Below are 13,505 nucleotides of genomic sequence, written 5' to 3' on the forward strand. Positions count from 1 at the left end.
TTTCCACCCCAGGAGCTCTAAGACATCCTGTATCTTGAAATTTCACCAAGATGGGTATAGGGTTGGCTTCTTTTAATCTGCATCTTTAGGCTTTTCTGATTTGTTTTTTTTTTTCCTCCAGAGATTCAAACTATGTTGGAACTGCTAGATCATCCTTTCAGATCTCTCAATATTTTTCACCTTTTGTTTTGTACTCTGGAATACTCTGTCAACATTCAAAGTCTTTCTCTTGATTTTTAGTTTGCAAGAACTCATGTTCCCTAATCTCATCTTATCCATAGCATTTTTTTAAGCAAATAGGTAGTGGAGTTTGATTAATTCAATACTTTTTATTCTAAGGATAGATTTGTTTTCTTCCATTCACAGATTTCATCTAAATTATACAAATTCTTTGAATTATTTCAATTGTTCTTTTTCCATATTTTGTCTTAAAACTTTTTAAATTAGCAATATAATCATATCCTCTTTCCATGTTCTAGAAGTTTGTCAATTTCTGGTCCTTACTCAGGTTTCCAGAACTGCCAATTTTTTTTTTGTTATTTCAATTGATGATCTGTAAAGAAAGGAGGCAAAACTATGTTTTTAGAATACCATCTGAGAATTCAATGTTTCTAGATTATTTGCATTGTGTTCAGTATTTCCCACTATCTAAAATACAAAGTTTACATATAAAGCCTAGATGACTTAGTCTGGTATTTGGGACTCAGTACTATTTGATCCTGGTTTATCTTTCTCCCTTAATCTTCCAGTAATCACATTAAAGAATCCGTCATCGCCTCCTACCCTCCTTGGCATGGTTTATGCTGTTCCTTATGCCTTCTGTCTGGTATCTGGAATGGCCTTTTTACTCCTCCTTAATCTAGATTTTACAAAAGTAGGCTCAGCTCAAAGTTCACCTCTTCTGAAGCATTTATGACCATCCTAGGATAGCCAAAATTCTGTAATAATTAAAACCACTTGAGTTCCATCCAAGTGAATTGTTCTTTGTGCCAGCAAGGTGACCTTTTTTGACCAGAATTCTCTGCCATTTTTACCTTGAAATCCAAAATAATTTCACTTAAGTGGAATTAAATTTAAAAGCACATGCTTTATGTTTTGATATCTTCCCATACAATAAAATATTGAAGTTTTGATGAGATGCAGCTTTGGGAAGAAGACATGAATAGACATTTTACCAAAGAGGACATACAGATGGCCAACAGACATATGAAAAGATGCTCAACATCACTCATCAGGGAAATACAAATCAAAACTACAATGAGATATCAACTCACACCTGTCAGAATGGCTAAAATCAACAACACAAAGAACAACAGATGTTGGCAAGAATATAGAGAAAGGGGAACCCTCTTTTCACTGTTGGTAGGAATGCAAACTGGTGTAGCTACTCTGAAAAATAGTATGGAAGTTCCTCAAAAGGTTAAAAATAAAACTAACCTCTGATCCAGCAGTTGCACTACTAGGTACTTACTGAAAAAAATACAAAAATACTGAAGGGATACATGCATTTAGATGGCCAAATGGCCACTGAATGGTGAATAAAGATGATGTGATATATATACACACTGGAATATTACTCAGCCATAAAAATGAAGTCTTGACATTTGCCATGACATGGATAGAGCTAGAGAGCATAATGCTGAACAAAGTAAGTCAGAGGAAGACAAATACCATATGACTTCACTCATATGTGGAATTTAAGAAATAAATGATTATGGGGGGAGAAAGAGGCAAATCAAAAAATAGACTCTTAACTACAGAGAACAAACTGATAGTCGGCAGAAGGGAAGGAGGTTGGAGGATGTGCTAAATAGATGGTGGGGATTTAGGAGTACACATGTTGTGATGAGCACTGGGTGTTGTATGAAAGTGTTGACTCACTAAATTATACACCTGAAACTAATATTACACTGAGTTAACTGGAATTTAAATAACTTTAAGGAAACAAAGAGGAGGATTGAATAGTGTGCCTGAGTTAGGCAGTTTCTTAAATTTTGTTTTGAGCAGGAGGCAATAGTGATAGGATATTCTTATTTCGAGAGACCTTTCTAGAAGAATGGTTATCCCCTTTGGAGGCAATAATGTCATTACACAACATTCTAAGCACTCAATTCTTATTTTCTGACAAACTGAGCAGAGTTTTTCTCTAAGCCAGGCATTGGAAAAGGATGCTAATGATTTAGTTCAGCCTGTAAGCCAAAGCAAGGTTATGTGAGTGGCATTACCTCACACAAGTTTGAAATGTATCACTCCCCAAGAGCAAAAATAAAGTTGGAAGCACAAGAATCCCATGAGGGAAACTCTACCAAGCAGATATTATGTAGCCTAGTCATTGTCTTGAAAAATCATAACATAACACATCAGCATTTTGAAACCTCATGGTCCAGTAAAGGACTAACACCATACTCCAAAGCAAGAGTATGAAGTATTGGAAAATAAAAAATCCTCACGACCTAGAATTTAGTTCTCTAGGGAAGCACTTTGGCTTACCTTGACCTTTACTGTTCATGTTACCTAATGTACTTTGATGTTAACCTGATAATCTGTGATTCATTGGAATTGCTTTCTTGAAGACTGAAATAGGACTAACTTTAGAACAGAGGCAAACACGTCAGTGCATGCATTTTAAGCGGAATGATATTTGAGGTAAGCAAGGCTGAAAATCTGTCATCTACTGTATAAGCCGCTGAGCAATCTCATGTCAAGCCAGTTTTATAGATTATGCAGAATCCAAAAAGCATAAATTAAGTGCCTAACGTCTGGGGCGGGAATGATAATTAAAATAGAATGCATCATCTACTTTTATTTAGAATATTATGTTTTGGAAAAATTACATGTGAGAAAATTTAAAATCCAAGGTAATACCCACTCTGGAATTCCATAGTTATTCTCAAGGGATGTGGGAACACACCGATATGGGACTTCCAGTCAGGGTTATTTAACCAGTTAAGAACTGTAAGCTTAAAACTTAACCAAACTTAGCTTTGAAAGAGACTCCGTGGTTGGAATAATAATAGGATGTCAATTTATAGACCGTTCTATAGACCTTAACATTATAATCAGGAATATGTGTGACAGCATGAAAAACTTGTGACATAAAATGAAATTAATAAGCAGTATACTGATGTATGCACAAGGTATTGTTCCAACTACATGAAATTATATGAATGAGGACTAGAAGGAAAAGAAAAATTGTTAGAATAGAATTACAGGTGATTGGCTTTTCATGATTTCTACTATTATTTTCAATAATTGAAATTTCAGGAATATTACAAAAGTAGAACATTAACTATGTAAGACATTTAAGAAGAAAGGCAGGCAGCATTGGAGCTCTGGGAGACCTTTGATTACCTACTATATTTCTTATGAGATACATCATAAGTATTCATAATTGTAGCTTGACTTTTGCCTAGATGGTAGTGAAGACAATGGTTTAGTTCTGTTTCTTGATTAAATTAAAATTACTCAATTGTGCATTTCTTAAAAGATTAATTTATTGATGAGCGACACAGAGAGAGAGAGGCAGAAACACAGGCAGAGGGAGAAGCAGGCTCCGTGCATTGAGCCCGATGCGGGACTCAATCCTGGGATTCCAGGATCATGCCCTGGGCCAAAGGCAAGCGCTAAACTGCTGAGCCACCCAGGGATCCCCTATGGCACTAGTAATTGTAGTTCCATGAAGGGGTAACCTATGATCAACATAACCAAAATAGTGGGAGGGTAAAGAGGGCAGGCAAGCAGACAGAGGAGGTGTATAGGTACAACTTCCAAGATAATCAGAATTAAACAGATACACATAGCATCAGTCAATTGCCCCCTATTACCTCTATTCCACCTCCAATCCTACCCCAAAGGTTTTCTGCTTATCTGGTACTTCCCAACATGTATATCTAGCTGTGAGTACTACTTGTGGAAAATGGCTTTGCATTTCCTGCTTGGGTATTAATCTTGCCTCTACTACTTATTAGCTAGGAGCCCTGAACAAGCTTGTTAAGCTCTCAAACTCATTTATAAAAAGCATAAACAAACTCCACATAGGACATATAAAGATGAACCAATTTGGGCAGCCCCGGTGGCTTAGAGGTTTAGCATCATCTTCAGCCTGGAGTGTGATCCTGGAGACCTGGGATTGAGTCCCACGTCAGGCTCCCTGCATGGAGCCTGCTTCTCTCTCTGCCTCTCTCTCTCTGTCTCTCATGAGTGAATAAATAAATAAAATAAATGAACCAATTTTGCATAAGACATCCTATGTAAAGTCACTAGCAGAGTACTTAACACACAGTAGCCATTAAATCAAGTTTGTTTTCTCCCTATCTTTTTCTTCTTTGTAAACAGGACTCTGGTGTTCAAATATTAGAGAGTTTAGGTAAACTGAAGGTGAATCCACCTTGGCTGTAGGTTGTTTTCAGATCTTACTCCCTCCCCATATTCACCCTCACACAGACTGGAGTCCCAAGGCTGTATGTAACCAACCTGATGGCAGACTGGACTGGGGCCAGGCCAGACTTGTTTGGACATCAAAGACCAGAGTGAGTTTCCTGGGTTGGCTCTATTAGTAAGCTGTATTTAAAATTTCAGTTCTGGGACGCCTGGGTGGCTCAGTGGTTGAGTGCCTGCCTTTGGCTCAGGTCCTGATCCCGGGATCTGGGGTCGAGTCCCGCATCGGGCTCCCTGCGAGGAGCCTGCTTCTCCCTTTGCCTGTGTCTCTGCCTCTCTCTGTCTGTGTCTCTAATGAATAAATAAATAAATCTTAAAAAAAAAAAATTCAGTTCTATCTAATACGGCTTTTAGAGCTGGCTACCCAATACAGTAGCCACTGGCCACATGTGGCCTTTCGCATTAAGATTAAAGACTTAAGGTCTTTATAGGAAATGTATAGGAAATGTTCATAGCCACATTTCAAACCCTCAGTGGGCACATGCAGCTAATAGCTATCAAATTAGGGGGCACAGATATGGAACATTATCATTGTAGAGCATTTAGAACTCTGCTCTAGAGTGAGGGTATCAGCGGGAATAAGAAGTATCCCTGGATTGGTGCCCATCATATTTATTATTTTTCATCTTTCACACTGGAAAAACAAACTCAGATGGTGATGGGGGTAAAAGCCACACTTGATTAGGGGCCTCAATATACACAAGCATCCCAGACACCAGTCCAGGGGATGTCAACTGCATTCTTTTCCACATACCACAGCCCACTTGTAAGGTGATAAGGTATGTCAACCGCAGAGCAATTTTAGTGACACTTTTGCTAGCAAAATGAGTATTACCTAACCAAATCCTGGTACTCTACGCAAAAGGCTGAAATCTCTCTAGGTCCTCCCATATTGTTGCAACTAGAATTGTTGAGTCACTATATTGTAGACCTGAAACTAATACAACATTGGTTAATGGTTAACTCTACTGGAATTTTTTTTAAAGCAGAAATCTTTTGTAAGGATATACAGCATTAAAGCTTTGCTAACCAATTGGCAGTTTTGTTTTTGTGCCACAGAGTAGTTGCCTCTGGTCAAACTGGAATCTCAACTGGGGTCCAGGCAATCCAAGTTTGTGAATGGGGACACCAAATTACACAAACTGTTCAGTTTCACTTTGAATTAATCCAATCAATTGTTAATTAAGACTGGTCCCTAATAATCTACTTTGTCAACAGGGGGCCCTCATGAGTTACCATCGCTGCAGGAATCTTAAACTCCTTACAAACCAAAACATTGGCAACCAGTCCTTTGGCACCTGTTTTATTTTTCTTTTACCTACAACATTTTAAATAAAGTATTAGCCCACTTTAAATGTACTGTCCTCATGATCAATTTTCACGTTTCTCCCATAAAGGAGACCGTATGATCATTTCATCTGCTCAGGTGCATGTGCCCCATTTGGACTGCTGAGACATGCTGGAGGAAAGGGCACTCTGCCTAGCTCAGCTATAAATTCACGGGCCCCAGACCCGAGTTGAGGGGGGGGTGTCAGTGCTTCCAGACCATCCCTCTGCTTCCCTAGTCAACACCTCTGTTATTCTTCATACATCAGACATTTTAATACTCTGCTTAGATCTCTGACCTTCTACCTTCTCCTCCCTTAGCAGATGGTCTTACCTCTGACTTCAGAGGCTATTGAAGCCATCAGACAAGAATTTAAGTTTCCTACCTGCAACCCTACACATTTACCTATGAAGTAGGCACCTTTCTAAATCAACTCTTCTTCCCCACAGGGTCCTCTTTCTCTCCTCCTCTTTATAGTCAAATAGCTTAAGGCTCATCTAAACCTACCCTCTCCACTTGCCCTGGACCCCAGTTTAGATTCCAGTGTGACCGGGTCATTGAAGTTAGCCTCATCATAAGATCCCAAACTACCTCTTTGTTGCTAAAAGTCAATAGGTGCATTTTTGTCATGATCTTACTTAACCTTTGCAGAGTATTTGGACTTATTTACCCTTTGCTCATTCCTGAAACACTTTCTTTTCTTTTTAAAGACTTGTATTTATTTATTCATGAGAGACACAGAGAGGCAGAGACATAGGCAGAGGAGAAGCAGGCTCCCTGTGGGGAGCCCAGTGTGGGACTCGATCCCAGGACTCTGGGATCACGATCTGAGCCAAAGGCAGACCCTCTACCACTAAGACACCCAGGTGCCCCTGAAATGCTATTTTCCTTAGGCTTCCATGGCAGCATATGCAAGTGCTCTTTTTCCTGGGTTTTTGGCTAATCGTTAATCTCTCTCTCATTGTACTAAATACGCAGAACATAAATTTTACCATTTTCACCATTTAAGTGTATAACTCAGTGGTGTTAAGTACATGGACACTGTTGTACCACCATAAATCAGCAGCCATCTCCAGAATAGTTTTCAATTACAAAACTAAAATTCTATACCCATTGAATAACTCACCAGCTCGCTCTCTCTCCCCAGCCCCTGAAAAACACCGTCCTACTTTCTCCTTCCATGCATTTTATTCCAGGTGTCCCATAAGTGGAGCCATACAGTATTGCTTTCTGTGACTGATACTTCCTTTAACATTAGATCTTCACGTTTTATCCATGTAGTAGCATGTAATGGTGTTTCCCTCAAGGCACAAGAATATTTCATTGTCATATACACTATGTTTTGTTTATCCCTTTATCCATAGATGGGCACACTTGGGTTCCTTCTACCTTTTGGCCATTGTCCATATTGTTGCTATGGAAATGGGTATATTCTTTTTCTTTTTTTTTTTAATTTTTTTTTTTTTTATTTCTTTATGATAGTCACACACACAGAGAGAGAGGCAGAGACACAGGCAGAGGGAGAAGCAGGCTCCATGCACCGGGAGCCCGACGTGGGATTCGATCCCGGGTCTCCAGGATCGCGCCCTGGGCCAAAGGCAGGCGCCAAACCGCTGCGCCACCCAGGGATCCCTATATTCTTTTTCTTAATCTGCCTCTTAAATATTGATGATCTTTAAGGTTCCACTCTACCTTAAAGGTTCTAATTATAGGTTCTAATTGTACCTATACTCAAGACTTACTGCTAATAGGCTAGTGACTCCCACAGTTGTATTTGTGGTTTATTTTCTCTTTTGGGGTTCAGATTCCAAATCCCCATATACACCCTTTTAGATGTCACAGGCACCCTAAACTCAATGTGTTCAATACAACGCTTTGGGTTCTTGCTATCACACTTGTAATGTTCTGTTCCCATGTGTTTCCTATCTCAGTATACCGGATATCATTCAAACCTCCCACTTGTACCAGGCATCTGGGCATTACCCTATCACACCACTGCCACTGGCAGATCTTCCAGGGAGCCCACTCAGTTTCATGGTTACCAGGTGACTATTTCTCATCATGGCACCTCTGATGGGGGTCCCTAAGAGCTGGTCTGTACTTCTGCAAAGAACTCTCTTCCTTGGGCTCCTCTTCAAAATACTAACCCTGCACTCTATTCCCCAGAGCTTACCTTATTTTTCTTCTCAGCACTGATACAGCACTTACCACATAGCAAGCATTCAATGCACATGTCAAAGAGTTAACCCCTGACCTCTCCCTTACCCGATCCTGTCTACCCCACCTTCTAACTGGTCTTCAAATCCACTGACCTCTCTACCCCAGCTGTCACCACCTTCACCAGATGCTCAGCATCTTTCACTTTCCCCTCTTCTCTCCTCTTATCCCTCTCCATCACTGTCCACAGCTGCTAGAGGAACCATTTTAAGACCTGGAACTGGCAATTTGGCAATTGACTTACAGCACTTCAACCATCACTTTCAGAATACCACCCAAAGGTCTTTACTGGCCTGCCAAGGCCCTCCCTGATCTGTCTCTCCAGCCCCGTTTTCATGCCCCCCTTGATGCTGCAGCTTATTACTGAACCTCTTTCAATTTAGCCAATATGCCAGATGCTTCTTTTATTTCCTTTCCGAGTCTTTGAAGAGGCTGCTACTCTTTTTGCCTAAAGAGCTCTCCCTTTTCTCTAGTTCCCTTGCTCAACACCTGCTGGCTGGCTCCTCCTTTTCCTTCAGGTCTCAGAGGAGAGGTCCCTGCCCTTGGAAGCCTCATCTGACCTCCCTGCACCAGTTGGAGCTTTGCTCTCATTGCTAGGGGTTCCCATGGCATCCTTTACTTCTCCCGACATAGTGCTTAGCATCCTGTAGTAGATTGCCAGTTGCATCAGTGTTCCCTACAGTGGGCCATAGCTCCAGCAGGGTAGAGATCCTCTCTTGCCCAAAATGTACCCTCTGCATTTGCACAATGATGGGGCCATGGTCAAAGTTTAATACTTAATACATAATTTTTAAAAATTGACCCAAGACATTTCAAATACACAGATAAGTAGAAAAAATCTGTATAATAGCATAATATATATTTATACCCATAGCTAGATTTTAAATTGTTAATATTTAGCTATATTTTCTTCATTGAGTCATCTCCATATTTTACATATTTTAGAGTAGATAACAGAAAATTCCTAAGTCTTACCCACATCCAGAGACTACATGAAATAAGCTACTGAAGGATAAAGAACCATGAACAAAAACCTCTAAATTGCTACTTATGCATAGTTAAGTGAAATTCAGAAATGAGAATATTAAGTTCTATACCAGATACTTATATAAATGTATTCTCATTCCACCATTTAATTTTCGTAAGTTTTATAGGGTAACCTCATTAATAAACAAAAGGAACCCTGTGAAGAACCTATAGATCTAGGAAAGAAGGAGAAAGAAAAACACTTGCTGAGTGCCTGCAATGTATCCAATACTTATGTTACCTCCAATTATTTTACAACTCAACAGGTAAAAACTCAATGTGGCCAAGTTATTTGTCTGGATCCTAAAGGAGAAAAATGAGATGTAGGAACTTTTGCCATATTTCCCTCTGTTTCTACCACTCATCTATTCATTACTATTTAAAATTTTAATTTAAAAATAAGAATTTAAGAAGTTTGTTGGTGGTTGTCTGAGCTGGGTTAAAATACATATTGCATCTATATGCACAAAAAATAATGTGTAGGCTAATTCTCTTTTTAGTTCTTATCATATGGAAAATTCTAGAAATGAGCACAGAACAGGCAGGAAGTGAATCAGGAGCCAGGGTTCTGGTGCTATGGCTTGTTCACCAAACATCTGATGGTTGGCTAGTCAACTCTCCTCACTCAAGAACATTCACCTTTAAAATGGGTCAGTTGGATTAGATTGAGGTTCCTTCCAGCTGTTTGAAAAACAACATACAGAAGAAATCCTGTAATTCTTGGTGATTTGCTTCAGTCATCAAGGAGTCAGGGCTAGGATGCAGGTCTTACTGATGATCCCAGCCCTAGCATGCTCACTGAATATAATCCAGGGACGAGGGGGCTGTAAATATAGGCAAATTTTAATTAGAATGTTGGTCAGCCAACTAGAATAACCTTCAAACTTACAGAATCAGATCTCCCACAGATTCTGATATAACTAATGAGGAAAACTATATCAAAAGAAGAGCCATGAAAAAGCTGGTCTTTGAAAGAGGGTCCTGGCTTTATCCCTACCCCCACGTATCCTCTGCTAGACAAGCTATCCCACTTAACATACTTTTCTTTTTAAAGCAGTCAATTCCACTAGATGCTAAGCTTTAAGATCTCTGTCTTGTTTGCCTTTATAACGTAGCTTTTGGCATTGCACCTGGCACATAGTTAGCTATTGATACATGTTTATGGAATGAATAGCAAGTCTTACCACCTGAATGTTCCAATCCAACTTACCTCCAAGGTTCACCTCAGATACCATCTCTACCCCACCCACCCTGCCAATGCCTCTCAAACTCCCAACATATTTTTCTGTATTTCTCCTATGGTGTATCTCATTTTGTATACAGTTATAGATGTTATATATATTATATCTATCTTAGCTTCCCAATAAGGTTAAACTCAGAAGCTATCTTCTATTCATCATGGAATCCCTACAATACATAGTTTAGAGCAGACACTCACTCAATAAAGGTTTGTGGTAAAAGCCTATCATTTATATATATACACCAAAGCAATTAGGACAGTCTTCATGTATAGGAGACACTCAGTAAACATTATTGAATTAAATGCTATTTCTGGTCAAGTTGTGGTAATGCTAGTCCTCTCAGATTACAAATATTTGTGAGGGACTCCAAACCATTTGGGAAGAAGTACCATAAACCAGATTAAAAGTCATGAGAATGGCTATTATATCTTTAAATAATCAATTTCTGGGATTTTGTACTAAGGAAATAGATGGAAAAATACAAATTGGACTGAACCAAACCAATAGCAACAAAACTGGAGGGTACTATGACACGTTGATATAATACCATTCTACTCTAAGAAGAATTCTAAGAAGAATTCTGAAGATTCTTGAAAGAGGTTTGTGACTAATGCTAAGTAAAACACAGATCACAGCCAGTATAGAAAAATAGAAATACTTGTGAGACAGGCAAATATACAAATCATTGAACAGTTATTTTGGGACAGTGTTATGGGTCACTTTCTTCTTTCCTTTAAATCCGCTTTAGGGATGCTTGGGTAGCTCAGCGGCTGAGCATCTGCCTTCGGCTCCAGACAAGATCCCAGGTCTGGGGATCGAGTCTCGCATCGGGCTCCCTGCATGTAGCCTGCTTCTCCCTCTGCCTGTGTCTCTGCCTCTCTCTCTCTGTGTATGTCTCTCATGAATAAATAAATAAATAATCTTTTAAAAAAAATACCATTTTTATAAAAATTTGATATTGTCAACATTTGATATAGTCAACATATTTCCTTCACGTAGCTATGTTTTCCATAGACAGTGAGGACCAAAGTATAAAGTTAAATTGTCTACTAAATAGCTATTGCTCCAGGATTTAACTCTAGGATTCAAGTGATATCTCAAAAGGGAGGCTGTTCTAGGACATGAGGTATAAAGGTACAGGCACGGTATGCAGAGTGCAGAAATAGATCTGGATACGGAGCAAGCCCCTAGACTTAGCCAACGATGCTCAGGAATCACACAACTGAGATTAGTTACTCAAGCAACTGTCAATACCAGTCTCTGAGAGGGTTAAGCAAGGAGGCTGCAATCTAGAAGGGATAGGAAGAGAAAGAAGATTTAAGGATGGCTGTCTTCTTTGTAACGGGATAGGAAAGGTAGAGAATTAGCTCACAAGATTCTGTAAACTATGGCCTACTAGCCAAATGCCACCTACTGCCCGTTTTTGTAAATAAGGTTTTATTGAAACACAGCCAAGCCCATTAATGTATGTATTTCTATGGTGATTTCCACACTACAGTGACTTGAAGGGTTGTGACAGTGTATGGCCCGCAAAGTAGAAAATATTCATGATGTGGCTCTTTACAGAAAAGGGAGCATTTGTCCAGTAGTCCTAGATATAAGGAGGTTTATAAACAGACTCCCTATTAAGGTATTAGGCCACCTTCCTCTATTACTTTTTCTTTGAATGTACCTGCCTAGAAGGCAGGCAACCGTAGAATTTATCATCTACATGAAGATACTTTTAAGGGTGAAAAGGGGTGCTTATGAGACTATATTCTAAGACAATGGAAGTATACCAGGACTATCCCAGACACATAGACACCTTACCAGAAGGGCTAGTAGCACAAGAGCAGGTTTCAAAGGGCACCCAAGGTCTGTTTTTAGGTGTACAAAGCAAGTTTAGGTGACTCTCCTTGGTTCTTTCTATTTTAATTGCCCTCAGATGCCTTTCTATACCCCTCTTTCCCAGCTCTGGTCTTTGAAAAGTCCAGCTGTTTGGACACCATTCAAGGTTCAGGATCTCCATTCTCATTAGAGCAAAAGGAGAAAAGTTTAATCATCCCATTTAAGTAAGTTATTTCAAATCAGTACAAGTATTTTAAATCTGCAAATTTCACTTGGTTGAATATCAAGACAACTCCTTAAAATGCTATTCTTTAGAATTTTAGCTTTTTATTATCATTTTAAAAATGACCATTAATCATAGCATTTATCTCCATGAAACCCCAAACTAAATATATTATCCTTTGATTTGAACTTTTAATATGGACTGTTAAGAGAATTACTTGAGAATAAAGTTTCTCGTTTTGTCATCCCAGAATGAAAAACAAAACACCACATATACTCCGTTACTTTTTTTTTTTCTGTAAAAACTTTTGATATTGTGGGGAAAGAAGTAAAACTAAAGGTGTTTAGAATACCTTTGGTAAAATCTAGGATGTTTTACTCTGAGTCTATTCTCTGAACAATAGTAGCTCTTAGCTTTGAAACCTCCGTGGATGGCTTTCCAAATATTGCCATCTGGTGGAATTTCAGTTAATTGTTCCTTTGTTCTAGGGAGCTGCTGGAGGTGAATGAACCTTGAAAGCATTAGAGAGAGATTCAGAATACCAGAAGGAAAGAAGTGAAGGTCAAATTATTGCATTTCAAACACAAAACCAAAACTGACAAAAAAAAAAGTGAGGCTTTGTGAGTCTTTGTCTCCTTCCCAAATATGCTCTATCCTCTATCATAAAGTCTGAGCACCTGCCTGGATTTGTTTCATGATAAATGAAATAAAAAATCATTTGTCCACAAATAACACAAAATGTCCTGAGGTTACCTGACTACATCTTGGTATTCTCTCCCTCCACTTATCACTAATAATATCTCCAAAATTAAACTTTAATTGGCTTCACCATTTTTAGAGGAATTGCTGATAGCAGTTAATTAGCCCTTCAAACACACGGGAAATGGAAGATAGCTTGAAAAATAATGTTTAATGGAGCATGTTTACTGTAATACTTGCTTTAATTGTATGATGGAATTTTGAAAATAAATTGTTTAAAAGGCATTAATACTTCAATGTAATCTGTAGACAAGGAATTCTACACTATTTTATATTTAAACCTTACCTTGAGCATCCAGGCTCTCTCCCTGGCTGTCGAGATGAACTGTACCGCTGAGAAGGGGGATACTGGAATAGTAAAAAAAAAAAAAAAAGAAAGAAAGAAAGAAAGAAAGAATATTTAATAGAATGAAAACATAGAAGCAAAGGGTTATAACTGAGTTTGTTA

At 38.8% G+C, this 13,505-nt stretch overlaps 1 protein-coding gene across 5 annotated transcripts in view; it reads right to left on the bottom strand.

The window, feature by feature from the left end:
* The window catches only part of MAPRE2 (microtubule associated protein RP/EB family member 2), a 159,219-nt gene that overhangs the window by 114,116 nt on the left and 31,598 nt on the right, over nucleotides 1–13,505 (bottom strand). For 3 of the 5 annotated variants that reach the window (XM_038543515.1, XM_038543514.1, XM_038543516.1), the window contains one exon: nucleotides 13,344–13,405. The exons of the other annotated variants lie outside the window; for them this stretch is intronic. Coding sequence is in view for 1 of the 3 variants with exons in the window: in XM_038543514.1 (XP_038399442.1) it covers nucleotides 13,344–13,405 (62 nt within the window). In the remaining 2 variants the exon portion in view is untranslated. The remainder of the gene's footprint in view (nucleotides 1–13,343; nucleotides 13,406–13,505) is intronic. 5 annotated transcript variants of the gene reach the window in all.

Source organism: Canis lupus, chromosome 7 (genome assembly GCF_011100685.1).
Source record: "Canis lupus familiaris isolate Mischka breed German Shepherd chromosome 7, alternate assembly UU_Cfam_GSD_1.0, whole genome shotgun sequence".
Taxonomy (NCBI): Eukaryota; Metazoa; Chordata; class Mammalia; order Carnivora; family Canidae; genus Canis; species Canis lupus.